Here is a 20,512-nt window from a genome sequence, read left to right on the forward strand (position 1 = left end):
AAATCAATACTTATTGACTTTCCTACCAAAGGTCAGATTCCTAATACGAGATGCTTCGATAAGCCTTTAACTAAACTCATACACTTTTTATTAGAAAGCTCACATGTGTGTCTAAACAATTTCAGAACTTATAATAGTAAGTCCTGAATGTTCAAACTAGTTGCCATTTCTCATAATTCGAACTATGAAGAGGGATGTCGTAATCATAATCGAATTTGAGAACGCAATCAACACAACTGATATCTTCTCAAAATCTACTTAGTGAAAGTGTTCCTTCACAGTCATTTTCATGAAGTGGAGAGAAACCTTACCACTTAGTTTCAATGGTGTATGTGTTCCTATCCATGTGAATCTGTCATTTCCAACCATTATCATAAGACAAGGTCTATGACAAGTTCAAACTCATATGGACTGAACTTGTTCAATCTTAATTTCTTGCCATTTAGTAACCCAAGAGCCTACCATTGCTTCCAGGCTGTTCAGCAACTCACTCTTACTGATCAATGAACTTTCACTGATCAAGATGCTTTCCCTTATGCAAACAGATGAGAACTCATAGAACTCACATGCATAGTCAACTTTAACTGGAATGGGCACAGAAACAAGAATATGTCAACACAATAGGTTACAAACCTTAAGTCGTGTGCTAGCGATGAACAATAGGTTTATTCTTGATTAGTCCCTGAAACTTTTCAAGATCTTTAAGACTCCCACTGACTACTTGACATATAAGTTTCTCTGGTCAAGAAACATTCCTTGACAAACAAATATTCAAGAGTTAGTGCGGATTCTTATCAAGACAACACTTCATACAATTGGTCTTAGTTGGTCTTTGTCTTATCCAAGACATCACAACTACCATTTATAAATGTGTTATAAACCTACTTAAGACATGTCACTCAAGGCATAATCTCGGAGTATAACTCTAAGACTTAATTTTGAAATGAAGTATGACTCATCTTCTTGTTTTAACCATTTCAACAATTCACGATTCCTCTTCTTAGCCATACAAATGCACTAAGATGTCCTTAGAGGATCAATTGTGATATGATTCCATAATCACTAAGATGATCATAAAACACGATACTCAAGTACTCTCCTTTCCTTTCAGATTAGAGAAACTTTTATCTTTCTGCCTAATTAGATTCTTCTTATTCGTTCTGCCATACATTGAAACTTTTTCAATGATTCAGAATTACACTTAATCTTGTAAGCATAATCATACTCACTAAACGTTTAGTAAATCATGACGAATAGTCTTATTGTTCTTTGTGGTAGACCTGACCAGTGCACAACCAAGTGTACCCGATCCCCTAGTCCTTCACTTGACTCACATATACATATGAACAAGGAATTAGTCTTAATTTCCCAAAGACGAAGGTTCCCATTCATCATACAATACAAGTTGCATGATTCCAAGTTTCTGTCCAATTAAAACTTGGTGATGAGAATCTTTCATTATTTGGTAAATTTAGACACTACCACAAACGAAAGAATCAAATCCATATTGCTAAAAATAGAAACATACAAACATCAATTTTTACAAATGCCATTGCAAGGAAATATAAAATAAAATAAAATCAAAATTTTCTTTATTTATTAAAATTGCAGAAAATATTGTCCTTACAATGCAATTACAAATGAAAACTATGTCACTACATATTTCTAAGCAATTTATCATAACTCCTAACTAGCAGCTCACAATTCTGATCATCGAATCATGCGATCGAAATCCATCTCTTCGCGATCAGACTCGGCATGCTTTTCCTTTAAGCTTCCTTTCTTTTCTTCGGTCCTACAAAACATCAAAATGTGATCTCATCACATCATGTATTAAGAATCTTCAAATAGGAACTTTAATAGAGTTAGATAGTGGACTTAGCTGAAGCAGAGTCAACCACTTTGATTTTACCATCCTTGTGATCCTTCGGGTAAATAAGGCAGCTTCACAACCAATGCCCCTTTTCTTGGCAATAGAAACAAACAGACTCTCTCGGAATGGTACACAGGACAATCACAGACTTAGCCTTTCTCTTTACCATTTTGGTCAAACGGTTTGACCTTGGCCGATCTCTTTCAAATGGGAAAAGAAGACTTTTCTGGACTTCCAATGTTTCCATTGTCAATGTCCATAGAGGTGTGGGAAGTAGATCTTCCAATCAAATTTTCTTTACCAGTGCACCAAATCATTGATGATTCATCAGCAATTAGCAAATAAGTAAGATCAATAAGGGCCACGTCGTGGTCTGTCATATAGTAATCTTTAACGAACTCACTATATGACTTAGGATGTGAATGAAGAACCAAGTCAACGGCCAACTTCCTAGGGAACATGACAACCAACATTCCCAGCCTGTCAATATGCAGATTCATGTCCAAGACGTGAGCACATACAGACTTTCCATCTTGGTGTTTGCTTTCCAATAAGGTTTGAGTGACCTTGAACTTTTCAAGTCGACGAACATGTGGGTCAGGGAGAATAATTGGAGGAGGTGGAGGAAGAGAAGTTCCACCACAGCACGAAGAAGGGATTAATCTTTCACCTCGATCGTCTTGTGGAATATCATCTTTATAAGGAAAGTTTTTTTTTCAAAAGGATAAGGTAGACCATCGTTGTTAGAACTAGACATCTACAAAGGGAGAAATTCAAGTTAGTTGATTTAAGTCCTTAATACAACACCCAAATGAAATATTAAGGCTAGGACCCAACACAATATTTCGCAATTCGGAAAAGGGATGCCATAATCCAATTGCAAAATATTTGAAGGTAGGTAAATGACGATTTACCAATTTCCACCATGAAAAACGAAAATGAACATTAGGTTTTAAATGAATTGAAATTCCTAGATTCTTTTGAGAATCATTGAACTTTTCAATGGCACGTTTAATCTCGATTATACCCTTCAAGTTTGTGACTGGGATACCGACGATCACAAACAAGGTGTGAATAACCATGCAAATTAGCTTGGTACTCTCAACTTCATTAACCACCTAATCAATGTGCCGGTTAACCACATACGCTCCATTGATCAATGATAATTTACGAGAAACCCATTGCCATCCTTCATTAGTCCACATTAGTGTTCCGGTTAACCACACACGCTCCACTAACTGACCAATAAGGTGCAATGTGCAATTTCATGGATTAGCACCAAATTCACATGTTTCCTAAAGTAACTAATATTGGGAATTTATAAAAGGTTTAGTTACTATATATTTCATTATACTTTTAATGAGGATTTAAATGTCCTGTCAAACCCGTTCGGCTAACGACCCTCCACTGGTCAAGGGTGCGGTGGGTAAGAATGGATACCCAATAGGTCATTTTACAGGATGCTTCCTTAAACACCCCTTATAGACCAGCTTTGTGAATGAGGCCTACTAACGGTAAGACTGCCTTTTTTAACTTATACATATATAATATATTAGACTTTTAATGTTATATAGTATAAGGGTGTATTTTATACATTTAAAATATTAGGTGGTTTAATCTATTAATTAAACTAGACTTTTAATTTAATTAAACTCAAACCATATAATTATGGATTTATTAATACTCTTTGAATTAATTATCAACAAAGCCATAATTAAACTTTTAAATCTAAATTTAAGTTATGAATCCAAAAGGTTTAGAATTTAATATTTCACAATTAAAACTTTTAATCAAATTTTAAATTCCAAAACTTGAGGGCAAGTTTTGAAACTCTTCAAAACCTTTTAGATTCCTAAACTTGATGACAAGTTTTGTGTTGAATTCCATAACTTACGGAGTTAATTTGTTCATGAATGAGACTTTTCAAGTTCCATAACTTGAGGACAAGTTATGAAACTCTTCAAGAAACATTTAGATCAAACTTTAAACTAATAAAATAATCATATCATTTTATCTTTTACTAAATCGATCTAATTCAACTCTTGTAGCAAAATGATTCAAAATTTACAAATAATTAGTTTTTCACAAAATCAAGTAATTATCTTAAAATTTGGCAATCATCATGTTATTGGATGGGGATAATCATTACCATATCAACAAAATAAAATTTTATGAACCAAAACAGTTTGTGGTAATGATCCTGATCCAAAACAGGCCAAAAACTCGAAAAATTATGCCAACAGACTGCCCAACTCGTCGAGTCGGGGCATGGACTCGACGAGTTCATCCCCAGATGATCCAACTCGGCAAGTCCACTCATGGGACTCGTCGAATCCAGCAGTCAGACAACAAAATTGAAATTTTTCAGCTTTGAAAATTAACACAATTGCATCAATATAATAGAAAACACTCATGGCTCTGATACCACTGTTGGGTTTTATGTACTCTAACAACCCTATGGTGCACATACAACCCTAATGCTTTGGATCTAAGTTTTCTCTAATTATACATGCAATAGTCATTTTCCAAAGCATGAAGCCTAACTATCATGCAAAGGTGATATTTGAATCATAAGACCTAGTTAGAATATTACCTTTTGATGTAGCTTGTAGAACTTGGCCTTTAAGAGCTTAGCACCTCAAGTGTGATGCCTCAAACAAGTCACAAACACCATTAACAAGTGGAAGATGATGAGAGAGAGGTTAGGAAGCTCAAAATCGGCTAGCCACTTCTAAGAATGCATGAGTGCCGATTTTGGAGTTAAGGGAACACATTTATAGTGTAGAATTCCAAGAGTCGCTTCATAACCCTAATTCATACACTTAGGCTTTTAATCCAAAAACACTTCATGGACTCTTGTATGAACTTAGTCCATTACTAGTTAATCGTGGATCATTAGTCCAAATCATATGTTTCACTGATTTACATAATCAGCCCCTATTAATTTAATCAATCTCTTTTGATCACTAAATTAATTCCAAACTAATTCTTGATCAATACCAATTAAATAATATGATTTCTCAATTAATATATTATTCTTATAATATATTAATAAATCACAAATAACCACTTTCTCAAATATCCATCCTATCAAATTGTTCTGATGAAGGCAACCCGAAATGGACCATGCTGCTCTCGGGTCAAGTACATACCAATTATAATTATGGGCTTAGATACATAATCCAACATATATCTTCTTTGGTATTGTTTGATTCGGGGGCTACCTGATCCTTTATATCATTCGCGCTTAGTAAGCGATTTGTTGGAGCTCCGGGGGAGCTGGACTGTCCTCTTGATGTGGAGATTGCGGATGATAGGACCATTCGGGTTGCGAAGGTTCATCGGGGGTGTACTCTTCAGTTGTTCGATGAGTGGTATTCCGTGGATTTAGTCCTTATTCCCCTGCCAAGGAATAAGGTTATCGTGGGCATGGCCTGTTTGAGCCCCAATGGGGCAGTGATTGACTGCGAGCAGCAGCTAGTTCGGGTTTGGACCCCAAGTGGGGGAGGGTTGATAATTCAGGGCGAGAGACCGCAGTGTGGGCCGACTTTATGTTCAGTCACGAGGGCTAGGCACTACCTTCAGCAGGGTTGTGCGGGTTTTGTTGCTTATGTCATGGATACCCGAGATAAGGGACTATTGCTGAGCAGTTTTTGGATATCAAACGGACCTCCCCAGAAGGTAATTTTAATGTGGCCGATTTCCCTTCTTTTGCAATCAGTTTCGCTACAGCACCCGCTGCTCTAGCTAATTGTCCACCCTTTCCAAGTGTGATTTCTATGTTATGTATGGCCGTGCCTAAGGGTATATTGGTACGGCGACCATGGATGATGCGTCGATCGTACAGGAGTACCCGAACATGTTCCCAGAGGATTTGTCTGGGATACCACCGGAGAACAGGTGGAGTTCAGGATTGACATAGTTCCGGGTGCAGCTCCGATAGACAAGGCACCATATCGGTTGGCTCCTCCCGAGATGCAGGAGTTGTCTACACAACTACAGGAGCTGTAAGACAAGGGATTTATCAGGCCGAGCAGTTCGCCATGGGGAACCCCGATTCTGTTTGTGAAGAAGAAGGACGGGTCTCATCGGATGTGTATAGATTACCGGGAGTTGAATAAGGTAACGGTGAAGAACCGTTATCCCCTCCCGATGATTGATGATCTTTTTGACCAGCTTCAGGGTGCATCTTGGTTCTCCAATATTGATCTGCGATCGGGTTATCACCAAATGCGAGTCAGGGACGACGATATGCAGAAGACAGCCTTTCGGACTCGCTATGGTCATTATAAGTTTGTGGTGATGTCGTTTGGGCTCACCAATGCTCCTGCCATGTTCATGGATCTCATGAACCTCGTGTGCAGACCGATGATGCACCGGTCTGTGATAGTCTTTATCGATGATATCTTGGTTTATTCCAAGACTCAGGAGTAGCACGAGGAGCACCTGAGGGAGGTGCTGGAGACATTGAGGAGGGAGAGACTTTTTTGCAAAGTTCTCCAAGTGTGAGTTCTGGTTGCGCGTGGTGAAGTTTCTGGGGCACCTTGTCAACCAGAAGGGTATTCTAGTCGATCCGGCCAAGGTAGAGGTCGTAATGCAGTGGGAGGTTCCGAGGTCTCCATCTGAGATTTGGAGTTTTCTTGGTTTGGCGGGTTATTATTGGAGATTCATCCAGGATTTCTCCAAGATTGTTGTTCCATTGACCCGACTGACCAATAAGTCGGTGACATTTCGTTGGGGGCCTGAGCAGCAGGGAACTTTCGAGACTCTCAGACAGCGATTTATTGTGATGCTTCAATCACGGGTTTGGGTGCAGTATTGATGTAGTGAGGCCGCGTGATCGTTTACGCTTCGAGGTAGCTGAAGCCTTATGAGGCGAATTACCCGACGCACGATTTGGAGTTGGGGGGCCGTTGTATTCGCCCTCAAGATTTGGCGGCGTTACCTATATAGGGTTCGTTGTACCATTTACACAGACCACAAGAGTATAAGCTATTTGATGGACCAGCCGAACCTGAACATGAGGCAGTGTCGTTGGTTGGATGTGGTGAAGGATTCTGATTGTGAGATCCTTTACCACCCGGGGAAGGCCAATGTGGTGGCCGATGCTCTCAGCCGCAAGGAAGTCGCGGCTCCGATCAGAGATATCTGATTGAGGATGAAAGTGATTACTCTGTTGCTTGAGCAGATCCGAGAGGCACAGGTAGAGGCTATGAAGGAAGATCACCGGAATAGTCAGCGCATTGTGGGGCATGTGGCTTCCTTCGATTATGATAGTCGTGGGTTATTGACCCTGCATCGGATGGTATGGGAGCCTTATCTAGGTGGTTTACGTCAGGTTTTGATGGAGGAGGTCCACAAGTCTAGGTTCTCCATCCATCCCGGGGTGACGAAGATGTATAGGGATCTTCGTCCTGATTTCTGGTGGCCCTGCATGAAGCGAGATGTGGCCTGGTTCGTGGAACGGTGCTTGACTTGCAGGAAATTCAAGATCGAGCATCAGCGACCTCATGGAAAAATGCAACCGTTGGAGATTCCCGTGTGGAAATGGGAAGACATCACTATGGATGTCATCACAAAGCTTCCTAGGACCGCATGTGGAGTGGATTCTATTTGGGTCATCGTGGATCGGTTGACCAAGAGTGTGCATTTCATCCTGATCCACGAGAGTATATCAACCGAGAAGTTAGCCGAGATTTACGTCCGCGAGGTAGTGGCACGTCAGGGGGTGCCAGTTTTGGTTGTGCCAGACCGAGATGTTTGTTTCACTTCTAGATTTTGGAAGCAATTTCACGACGAGATAGGCGCTCGTCTTCATTTCTGTACATCTTTTCACCATCAGACTGATGGACAGAGTGAGCAGACGATCCAGACTCTAGAGGATATGCTACGCGCATGTGTTTTGGATTTTGGTGGGAGTTGGGATACGTATCTTCCGGTAGCAGAATTTTCGTATAACAACAATTATCACGCTAGCATAGATCGACCTCCCTTCGAGATGCTCTACCGGAGGAAATGTAGGACCCCGATTTTTTGGGGCGAGGTCGGTCAGCGAGTCGTGGGGAGTACCGAAGTGGTACTCAAGACTACTGAGATGATCCAGCAGGTCCGGAGCAGGCTCCAGATAGCTCAGATTCGGCAGAAGAGCTACGCCGACTACCGCCGATCAGATTTAGAGTTTCAGGTGGGAGATATGGTTCTCCAGAAGGTGTCACCTTGGAAAGGTATCCTTCGGTTCAAGAAGCGAGGCAAGCTGGGCCCCAGGTACATCGGTTCGTTCAGGGTTTTGGATCGAGTGAGTCGAGTTGCGTATCGATTGGATTTGCCAGATGAGCTTACTCAAATCCACAACACATTTCATGTCTCTCAGTTGCGGAAGTGTTTAGTGGATGATTCCACAGTTATGCCTTTGGAGGCTATTCAGGTGGACGACCGCCTCAACTATGTTGAGAGACCAGTGGCGATTCTAGATCGAAAGACGAAAATCTTGAGGAACAAGGTTGTGCAGTTAGTGAAGGTATAGTGGCTGCACCGCAAGGGGTCGGAGTGGACATGGGAGCCAGAGGAGGAGATGAGGGAGCATTATCTAGGATTATTTGGGGCAGCGGACTTCGAGGACGAAGTCTGAGACAAGTGGGGAAGAATTGTAACGCCTGGTTCCTGGTATGTATTTTAATTCGTAATTTATTCAATTCTATAAGACAACTCGACGAGTTGGTAGCCCCAGACTCGTCATGTTGAGATGTTATGGACCGCGCATATTACGTGACCAACTCGATGAGTTAGGAGGTCTCAACTCGACGAGTTGGCTGAAGGGAATGAAACCCTAATTCTGGGGTTTTTCACCCTATTTAAACAACTTAAGCCTCTTAGGTTGGCCTCATTTCCAGCCTCCACTGCCCTAAACCCTACCCTCGAAATCCTAAGGCACTTTTGATAGTTTGTGAGCCATTTTTGAGTGTGTTGTGTGTGTTTGAAGCCATTGGAAGAAAGAAAAGCTTGGGAGATACAAGAAGGAGCTACTAGATCTAGAATCCTTGCTTCATTTTTGTCATCTTTTTGGTAAAAAGTATCAACCTTTCTTTATGGTTACTTAGATCTTCATATTAGTGTTCTTTTGCTTGTTTTTGCCCAAATGAAGTGGTTTTGGGGAGTTGGACGTCCCATATAGGTAAACCCTTTCAGATCTAGGGTCTTAAGGAGCTTTCATGGCATAAAGGTGCCAACTTTATGGCCCTAAGAGCTCCATGTACCTTCTAAGCCTTTGTTTTGGCCTTTTAAGCTTCTTTTTGCCATGCATGTAAGTAAAGTTGGAGACTTTACGTGACCTTTTGGCTTTTAAGGTACAGATCTATGTTCTTGAGCATGATCTTGATGATATGATGATTTTTGGTTTAAGTCGTAATCCTTTTTGGATTAGGGTTTGAGCTTAATGCCTTTGGGGTGCTTCTTAATGGGTAAAGTTGGAAAGTTTACCCTTCAAGACGTATTCTCAGTCTAGATCTGGAAGATAGGGATTTGGTTTGAAGAATAGTGGCTTAATGCATTAAGTGGGTTGGCAGACTGATGAACTCGACGAGTTCATAGGGGAACTCGGCGAGTTGGTTTGGGATTGTCCCGATTCTGTTGAAAAAGGAGGAACTCGACGAGTTGATTTGAAATATCGTGATTCTGTGATTCATGGAAACTCGGGGAGTTAAAGGATAACTTGACGAGTTGAGTCAACTCGAAGCGTTGACTTTGACCTTCACTTGGATGTTGACTTTGACTTAGATTTTGACCAAATTGACCCTTAAGGGGTTATGAGTATGGAATGGTATCTAAGGGGTTGTTCTGTTTAGGGGTTGAGTAGAGTTGATTCCGGAGCAGAGGTGTTTGTAGCTATCAGCCGACATTTGAGGTGAGTTTCCTCCTAGATTGAACGGGTCGAAGGCACCAATGTAGGCCCGTGTTTATGATTGTATGTTATGGACTAAGGTCTGATGTCGGGCGGTGCCCGATGGTTATTTATATGCCTTTCGGATTACGGTTCGATGTCGGGCGGTGCCCGATGGTTATTTATATGTCTTCGTGACACTTGCATGTGTCTGTACTTGTATGCTTCCGGACTAGGGTCTGATGTCGGGTAGTGCCCGAAGATTATTTGTATGATTGTATATATGTGATTGTTGTATGCGAATATTTGATATGTGTCATATGCATGCCGAGCTCAGCTCGATTCCGGGCGGGGCCCGATGTCGTATATAGTTTGATGTCGGGCGGGGCCCACTATATGTGTTTATATGTATGGTATGTGGTAGTTTGCGGAAATTCACTAAGCTTCGTGCTTACAGTTTTTAGTTTTGGTTTCATGTACTTCCGGTAGTAAAGGGAAGAGCTCGGGATGACTGCATTGCACACACCATGATGATGTTTTACCTGGGATGTTACTATGATTTTATTGTTATGGATACTATGATTCACATTTATGATGGGATGTTTTGAGAACTACTGTTTATTTAATAATTAAAAAAAATGAAATTTTTGCGACCATATTTTATGAATGTTACAATATCAAATTGTAAATTCACTATTTTAAGGTGTGACTTAATTGTATTAAGTTGTAAATTGAATGTCCATATCTATAGGTATAAATGTAAGTTTTAAGTTAAGAATATAACATTTATGTATATTAAACTGTGAATTTATTGTATTAAGTGGTGATTTTTTTGTATAAAACTGTGAACTGACTACATTAAACTGTGAATTGTATTAAGGTGTAATTTTTTATTAATTTTGTGTTAAAGTATGAATTATTTGTGTATGAATGTTTGTATTAATTTTTTTGTAAATATATTAACTTTTGGTGTTGTATAAATATGTAAGAATGTAGTAGTTTTATAATAATTTTGGAATGAAAGAATGTTGCAACAGTGGCACACGTAGTTGGTGGCAGCATGTTGTAGTGGGTGGTGATGGTAGAGTTCGAATATGACTACTTTGAATTTTTGAATTATTGTAAAATGGATTTTATTAAGTTGTGAACTTTTATCTATTAAACAGTAATGGACTATATATATATATATATATATATATATATGGTGTTAAAATATGAATAAAAATAATAAACTGTAAAAAATTACGAATTTGCCCTTGCCAAAAAAGACAAAAGAAAAAAAAAGATTTTTACATGTTTTCACATTTTTAATAACTATAAAATGAGACTTCTTAGAGTTCTTAATCTTTTTGGGTTCTCATTTGAACCACTCTCTACATATCAGTGTTGTAAAAATCGGCCTACTCGACCGAGTACTCGGAATCGGCCCTCCACCGAGGCGAGTTTTGTGAACTCGGCAAACAAACTCGGATTAAGTCAAACTCGGTCAAAAATCGGTCTACCTCGGTCAATATCTCTCTAACTGGGGCCTACTCGCTCTTACTCGGGTCTACTCGGTCAAACTCGGCCAACTCGGTCAAACTCGGTTAACTCGGTCAAACTTGGTGAAAGGGTCAAAATTGTCATAAAAAGATAAAAAAAAAATCAAGAATTTCAAGATTAATATGTATAATACACTTAATGATTTATTATTTAACACACACATGTGATTATTACTATATATATCTTAAATGTTCAGTAATTATTCACGAATTGAGACAATTGTTTGTATTTCAGGTTTTATGTATTCACATGTATCTAATTTTGTTATATATTTCAATCAAATTATGATTTTAACTTATGATTTTGACATATAAAATTTTCTTAAAAATATTTCTACACGAATTACTGAATCTAAGTACTCCCCGAGTACTTGCTACTCGGTAGTCGGCCGAGCAGGTACCGAGTAGCGAGTTCTGCAACCTTCATATATATATATATATATATATATATATATATATATATATATATATATATATATATATATATATATATGGTGAGGTTCAATAGAGAACCATTATTAACAAAGACCCAAAGAATCAATCGTGAGCATCGAAATTTAAAACGATCAACGGCCAAGGGAATGGATGTACACTTGTACATTAGACGCATATACACCGTAATTTAAAGCGATCAACGGCAAAAGGAATGATTGTAGACTTTTACAATGGACGCACATGCATATATATATATATATATATATATATATATATATATATATATATATATATATATATATATAATACGTTGTACGTCATCACAATGTAAGAATGACATTTTGTGTTTAAAAGTAGCATTGCGGACTACAAAATCTTAAAAAACATGTCCAAAACGCGATAAGAATGTTGTTTTGTTGTTTTTTTAGAAAAAGCAAATATCATTAAAAATGACACCCTCCTGGCACGATGCTACAAAGAGGCCAAGTACAACATAAAAGACAATGTAGACAAAATTAGGGAAAAGGACGCAACGGCCCTATTATGTATTGCGACTTTACCATTTCAGTCCCTAAAGTTTTTTTCGTGTCTTTTAAGAGAATAATATTATTTTTGTCGGGTCTAATTGGTCCTTATTGCCAAAACTAAGGGGTAACCTGGTTACCCCTTATGCCAACTCACTTAATTGATCTATTCATTTATTTGTTTATTATAAATGAAATGACATGTCTTTTTACCTCACACACTGTCACACTCACACACACACACACACTCTCTCACACACAGAGCTCCTATTTATCATCTTCTTCAGGCTGCATAACCTTTTCGGTCCAAATCGTTTTCTATCGGCTCAAAAAGTGTGAATAATAGCTTTGTGTTCATTACCCAACAAATATTTGTAAAACTTGATGGCTGATTCGAGCCACCAGCAAAAACCCTAGTTCGCATCCAATAAAACCCTTTACTCCTCCCTAGTCGTCGCTTAGAGAGAGCTGAAGAGGCCTCTCTCTCTCTCAATCTCTCTATCTCTCTCTCTCTCTCTCTCTCCCTCTCTCTCGTAATCCCCTAGTTCATAGCAACAACAAAAACCCTAGAATTATTAGACTTACAACACCTATAAACCCTTATTAACTTCTCATATTCGAACATAGTTGGGAAAGCAAGATGACAGCTACTTCGAAGGAGGATGGAAGCAGCAAAATCACATCTTTAAGATTGAAACGAAATAGACACTCCACCTGTCCATCCTTCATTACCTCCATCGAAGTGATTCTCCAAAACCCTCAAGCGATTTCAGTCTGAAGCTCATATTCAGGCTTCTCATATTCGATTATAGTTGGTAAAGCAAGATGACAACTACTTCGAAGGAGGTATGAAGAAGCAAAATCACATCTTTAATCAAGTGATTCTCGAAAACCCTAAAGCGATTTCAATCTGAAGCTCAGATTCAGGCTTCTTTTCACACATACACACACATACACACACACACACGCACACACACACACACATATATATATATATATATATATAATATGTCGTACGTCATCACAATGTAAGAATGACATTTTGTGTTTAAAAGTAGCATTACGGACTACAAAATCTTAAAAAACATATCCAAAATGCGAGAAGAATGTTGTTTTGCTTTTTTTTTAGAAAAAGCAAATATCATTAAAAAGGACACCCTCCTAGCAAGATGCTATGAAGAGGCCAAGTACAACATAAATGACAATATAGATAAAATTAAGAAAAATGACGCAATGGCCCTATTATGTATTGCGACTTTACCCTTTCAGTCCCTAAAAAAAATTTCGTGTCTTTTAAGGGAATAAAGTAATTTTTGTCGGGTCTAATTGGTCCTTATTGTCAAAACGAAGGGGTAACCCGGTTACCCCTTATGCCAACTCACTTAATTGATCTATTCATTTTTTTTGTTTATTATAAACAAAATGACACGTCTTTTTACCTCACACACTATCACTCTCTCTCTCTCTCTCTCACACACACTCTCTCACACACAGAGCTCCTATTCATCATCTTCTTCAGGCTGCATAACCTTTTCGGGTCCAAATCGTTTTCTATTGGCTCAAAAGTGTGAATAATAGCTTTGTGTTCATTACCCAACAAATATTTGTAAAACTTGATGGCTGATTCGAGTCAGCAGCAAAAACCCTAGTTCGCATCCAATAAAACCCTTTACTCCTCCCTAGTCGGCGCTCAGAGAGTTGAGGAGGCCTCTCTATCGTAATCCCCTAGTTCATAGCAACAACAAAAACCCTAGAATTATTAAGACTTACAACACCTATAATCCCTTATTAACTTCTCCTATTCGACCATAGTTGGGAAAGCAAGATGACAGCTACTTCGAAGGAGGATGGAAGCAGCAAAATCATATCTTTAATCCCGAAACGAAATAGATACTCCAACTGTCCATTCTTCATTACCTCCATCGAAGTGATTCTCCAAAACCATCAAGCGATTTCAGTCTGAAGTTCAGATTCAGGCTTCTCATATTCGACCATAGTTGGTAAAGCAAGATGACAGCTACTTCGAAGGAGGATTGAAGAAGCAAAATCACATCTTTAATCCCAAAACGAAAGAGATACTTCACTTTTCCATCCTTCATTACCTCCATCGAAGTGATTCTCCAAAACCCTCAATTGATTTCAGTCTGAAGCTCAGATTCATGCTTCTCTTCATTTATCTTGAAAACGTGTGTCTGATAATTGTATTGAACATTCATCCGACAAGAGTTTGGAAATTTGATGTAGTTAAAAAAACCTTAGAAATAGCTATGATTCATTTGATTTGAGTTAATTGGAGGAATTTGAAACCGGTTGTATTAAAAAAGACATATAATCAAGTGTGACTAGGCAGGTCAACAAACGGAAATGGTACATGTCATATGAAACCGGTTGTATTGGGTTAGGAGACCAAATAAACAGCTAAAAAATAACGTTATTCCCTTAAAAGGCACGAAAAAAACTTTAGGGACTAAAAGGGTAAAGTCGCAATACATAGTAGGGTCGTTGCATCATTTTCCCAAGAAAATTAAGATAAAAGGTGGGTGAATGGCGATACACACCATATAGCATAATCACCGCAACTACCTCCACCTCTATGCTTGTACCAAATCTATGAGAGCGAAATTGTGTTGTCAGCGACTTTTATAGGATTCACACTAATTCGTTTGAAAGTCTTGTCGTTTCTCGATAACCAGATATTCCAAATAAGTCAGTAGAACACCATGAGTAATATCTCCTTTTTCTTAGGACAATTCCCCCATGCAGCAACAAAGTCGATGAATTCTCTAGCACTCGAGAATCTATTGTCATCAATTTTGCACCATTTGAATATCCAATGCAGCACCACTCTAGAGTAATCACAGGTGATAAACAGATGGTCAACTAATTCCCTTTCTTTATAGCACAAAGAACACAAAGAGCTGGATGTCTTTATTCCCTAATTGCCAAGGTTTTAGCCCCTGGTATTCTGCCCATCGTTGCCCGCCATATGAAACATCACACCTTTAAAGGAATTATCTTTGACCACCAAATTGGCCTCTCATTGTATGGTATCAGTTTAGACTCCAATAATTTCCTCATTGTGTTCACAGTATATTCACCACTGGAATTTGGAATGAAACTGAACCCAAATTTGGTTTTATGATCAACTTGTAAATTTTCAATATCCATGTATATGTGCAATAGTTCATTTAATTCTTTTGTGCCAGTCCGTTCGAATCTCCATATCCATGAGAAACCATTTCTAGAAAGTTTGTCCACTAATGAACAATTTTTAACCGTTTCAAGTGAATATAATTTGGGAAATTTAAGATAGAAAGGAATGTTGCTACACTATTAGTGTTTCCAGAAAATAATGTTGACTTATAATCCTGAAGTAAGGGCAAATATGTCCTTATAGTCAATGTGAAGCTCATCAATAAACTTGATTCTTTTGAAATATTGCACCACGCCATTTGATGATTTCCACGCAATGTAGGATGGCAGTTTGTTGTGTAAGTTGTGAATGCTCACAATGATATCTTTCCATAAACTCCCTTTATCATTGATGAGTCTCCACCACCATTTGATTAACATAGCCATGTTTTGAGCAAGTAATGATCCAAAACCTAAACCGCCTTTAGATTTTGGCGCAATCACTTTTGACCACTTGACCTAGTGGACTTTATTTTTGAGCTCACCCCCCCCTCAAAATCTTCGTTTGATTCTATCAAGTTGGTCAATAATGCCCTGTGGAGCTTTAAAAATAGACATGTAAAATGTAGGAAGGCTATCGAGAACAGATTTGATGAGGATGAGGTGACCACCAAATGATAGCGAGGTAGCTTTCCAGCCTGACAGTTTTGATGAAAGTTTATCCAAAATTGGCTTCCATTTTTTCTTCAATGCCATATTTTCCCCCACCGATACTCCCAAGTAATTAAATAGGAATTCGCCATGCAGCCAGCCAAGTATCCGAGCAGTATCTGACAAAGTTGCTCTTGGTACACCCACACCAAATAAGCATGATTTAAAGAAGTTAACTTTTAAACCAGAGGAAATGTGGAAGAATTTAAGAATGCGGGAAAAGTTCTTTATGTTGTAACAATCCCATTCTCCAACGAATATCACATCATCGGCATAGAATAGGTGCGAAACAGAAGGTCCGTCTTTTGACAATTTGAACTCATGAATCAGAGAATTTTCACATGCACTTCTAATAGTGATATTAAGTCCTTCTATTGCCAATATAAAGAGAAATGGGGACAATGGATCGCCTTGTTAAACCCCTCTAGTTAATGGAAATTCTTTGGTTGGTGCGCCATTAACCAGGACTGATGCTTTTGTTGATGATATACTACAAGATATCCAATTTCTCCATTTGCGGCCAAAATTCATTTGCTCCGTAATAGAGTCCAAATATCCCCAGTTGATTGAGTCGAAGGCTTTTTCAAAGTCAACCTTGAAAAGGAACATTTTTTTCTTTTGTTGCTTTGCCCATGATACGAGTTCATTCATTATCAGAGGCCCGTCAAGTATATATCTGCCTTGAATATAAGTTGTCTAAACATCATCCACCATTGACCTAATTACCTATTTCATTTTGATTGCAAGTAACTTGGTCATAACTTTATATATACAACCAGTAAGGCTAATCAGTCGATAATCATTGAGCGTTAATGGATTGGAAACCTTTGGGATGAGAGTGATATTTGAACAATTGCATCCTGGTGCAATGGTTCTCGTGGCTTTGAAATATTTGACAAAGCGAATTACATTACCACCGATTATATCCCAGTTTGCTTTTAAGATTTTAAAAGTATACCCATCGGGGCCTAGTGCCTTTTCCCCGCCACATTGCCAGACCGCGGATTTTATCTCCTGAATAGAAATTTATGATTCCAGAAAGGAAGATTGAGCTAGAGAAAGCTGCTTGAAGTTTTGGTTAATGAATTTGGGTCTAAGAGGCCATTGCTCATTGAATTTTTTAGTAAAGAACTTGAAGATTTCAGATTTTACAACCAGTGGGTCAGTTATGCATTCACTATTGATGGTAAGACCATGAATTCTATTCTTTCGTTTCTTATGTATGATACTGCCATGGAAAAAGTGAGAATTTCCGTCGCTATCCATGACCCATTTGATTTTGGCTTGTTGTTGGAGATTAAGCTTCACAAACCGCTCCAGCTCCATGATTTTTTTCATATCCTCCAGCCTGGATCGTCGTTCCACTTCAGTAAGAATCTGTGATTCAGCCATCAAACCAAGCTTTTCCACCCTCCTCTTGAATTGAGTTAGTGTTGAGTTCTCATTTTGAGATTTCATCTTGCTCCATTCACGAATGACATTGTTAACGATATTCAGTTTGGTAGCGAGAAACCTATCCGGAGTGTCAAATCCTTGAAATGAATCCCAAGATCTTTTGAACAGAGCATTGAATTCTTCAATTAATAACCAAGAGTTGAATAATCGAAAAGGAGGAGGCCCAAAGCTACCCATGGAAGGTTTTAAAATGATGGGAGAGTGATCAGAGAATTCCCGGGGGAGGGCAGTGACAGTCGAGAGCGGTTGTAGATTCATGAAGTTCGGGAAAACAAGGAAGCGATCAATTTTGCTTAGTTTTTTACCGTAATCTCGTAGGTAAGTGAATTTTGACCCCCCCCCCCCATATTGAATTCGTGAACACCTGCATCGACTAAAAAGTTATTGAAATCAACAACCGATAATCTGCAGAATATGGAGTTGAACCTTTCATGTTCAAATCTTATTGCATTAAAATCACCCAAAAAGATCCAAGTGCATGCATTCCTGTTTTTTAAGGTTGTAAGTTTGGACCAAAATGCCATTTTTCAGTAATGGGTTAGGGTCCATATACATTCACCACTGTAGTTACATCTGGTACACCATTCCAATGCTCGGATATTGCGATGAAGTTCCTTGATTTAATACAACTGCTTTTTGAGAAAATGTGAGGATCCCAGATGCAGAGTAAGCCACCCGATCTACCAGTAGGATTTACTGCTTCATAATCAAAATCCGAAGAACCCCAATAACCAACAAAATCAGTTGCGTTGTAATGTGTAACCCTTGTCTCTTGTATACTAAGGAAATCAATTTGATGCACAAATTTCAGTCTTCTAATCCAATCTACCTTGTGGGATTCACCCACCCCCCTTATGTTTAGACTTAGGGCATTCATTGACATTTGATTGTATCTCCTTCACCTTCAACCACTTTCGAAGTAGTTCCATCCAAAATGCCGACTGTATTTTCAGTAATATGGAATCCCACATCGTGTCCAACCTGTATAAGCTTCTCAATCTTGATGGAGGATGAGCATTCATCGGTGTCATCAGAAGAAAGGGAATTGACGGAAATGTTTAGGTCAATAGATAGAGCTGGGGCATTCGATTGTTGGGGAAGAGGGGGTAGGCGGGTAAAGATGATGGAGGTGGATGGATGCCAAACTCAGCTAGAAGATGACGGGCAGGGAGCGATGAGGAAATTTCAGATTGATCCAATCTTTCAAGCTTGCATTTTTTGAGATCGGTCCCCCAAACTAGCCGGTAGGGATGTTATTATTTTGGAACAGATAAGATAAGTTTGGACCAGAGGCATGTCATCAGTGATGCCCAGCTTGAGACCGATCCCCCAAATAGCATGTTACACCCCCAAACCGGAACGACGGAAACGTTCGGGGGCGGAGGACGTCATGTTTAGTATCACAAGACATGCATCATAGTAATCAAAGTAATAAACAACCATTTCATTAGAAAGAAAATGTTTACAAAGTATGTGGTTCATATAAGATAGATTACAAAAGTAAATGACAAAACAAGACATGAAGCTACTATGCTCCATCTTCTGAATCCCAGCGCGCATACCTGTCTACTAGTTACCTGAGAATACAAGTTATTTTGAAAGAGTAGATCAGCATTTAAGCTGGTGAGTTCATAAGTATTTAAGTGATATAAAGTAAGTTGAAAGTTCTTTTAGAAAAGTTTGTCTGTTCTTCCAGAAGATCCTATACCTTATGATATGATGAAAGATAAGTATAAATGGCTCTACAATTCTTTCTATGAGTACTAAATGAATATAAATTATATAGAATTCAGATCAAACAAACAATCGATTGTGTGAATCTGTCGTAACCTACAACCAAACAAGGAACAGGGAATGAGGAGGAAGTCACACATCCCATTGTTTGTTAGATCTTCATTGTATATAACTCTGGTGCATTCATTTGGTACTCACGGAGTTAACTGTAATAGTTCCTTTAGTAAAAATGGTAACCACAATAGCTCCTTCTATAATCACTTAGTTTACACTAGTTATATATAATCTAATTGTTGGATTAGTGTCTAAGTCCATAACTATTTTGGTATGTACTTGACCCGATTATGAGCATGGTCCTTTTGGGTTGCCTTCACCATAGCAATATGTAGGATGAATTAAGGAGAGAAAGGTTTAATTATGATTTATTAATATATTATAAGAATAATATATTAAAGGAGAAATCATATAGTTTAATTAATATTGGTCAAGAATTAATTAAAAATTAATTTTGTGACTAAAAGAGATTAATTAAATTAAGGGGACTGATATTGTAATTATAAGATAGTTACAAAGTTGGGCTTAGGATCCATTAGATGGCAATGGACGAATTCTATATGGAGGACCATAAAGAAATCGTCCAAGGGCCTTCTGGAATGGTCCATTGGACTGCTTAGGGCTTAAGCAGTCAGATTAGGGTTTCCTAGTTGCAAACCCTAATAGCCTACATGCATATATAGGACCCCTATGCCCCAAAAACGTGGCTAAGAGAGTTCCTCTAGGGTTTCCAGCCATTTTTGGTGCCTCCTCTCTCCTCCCTCTTCATCCAAGTTGCTTAGTGGTGTTTGTGACTCCATTAGAGGTGCAACACTTGAGGCACTAAGCTTTCTGAAGCCAATCAAAGCAAGGATTGATTGTTATTGCTATATAACAATCAAAGGTAATTACTAAACCCTTATTTCAGTTCTTATTTGATAGATCTAGGGTTTGTAAGTCTTGGATTCATTGCATGTACAATAGAGAAACCTAGATCCAAGCATTAGGGTTTGTATGAGCACATAGGATTGTTCTTATGCTTAAATCCCATCAGTGGTATCAGAGCCTTGATTGGTTTCTGTTGTATGTGATGCAATTGTCGAATTCTTGCTGAAAAACGATTTTCTTGCCTCGGCCCGAACCAACTCGGCGAGTCAGTATCTGGACTCGGCGAGTTGGCCCTACTCGGCGAGTTCAA

At 38.7% G+C, this 20,512-nt stretch overlaps 1 protein-coding gene across 1 annotated transcript; it reads right to left on the bottom strand.

Moving 5' to 3' along the window:
- Positions 1-17,118: 17,118 nt before the first annotated feature.
- LOC145163339 (uncharacterized) lies at positions 17,119-17,724 on the bottom strand. Its single transcript, XM_079082177.1, has one exon. It carries the CDS (start codon positions 17,722-17,724, stop codon positions 17,119-17,121), a length of 606 nt encoding a protein of 201 aa, XP_078938303.1.
- Between the last annotated feature and the right edge of the window lie 2,788 nt (positions 17,725-20,512).

The sequence above is a fragment of the Lactuca virosa genome, chromosome 3, assembly GCF_052849685.1.
Source record: "Lactuca virosa cultivar CGN04683 chromosome 3, Lactuca_virosa_CGN04683_v6, whole genome shotgun sequence".
NCBI classification, from domain to species: Eukaryota; Viridiplantae; Streptophyta; class Magnoliopsida; order Asterales; family Asteraceae; genus Lactuca; species Lactuca virosa.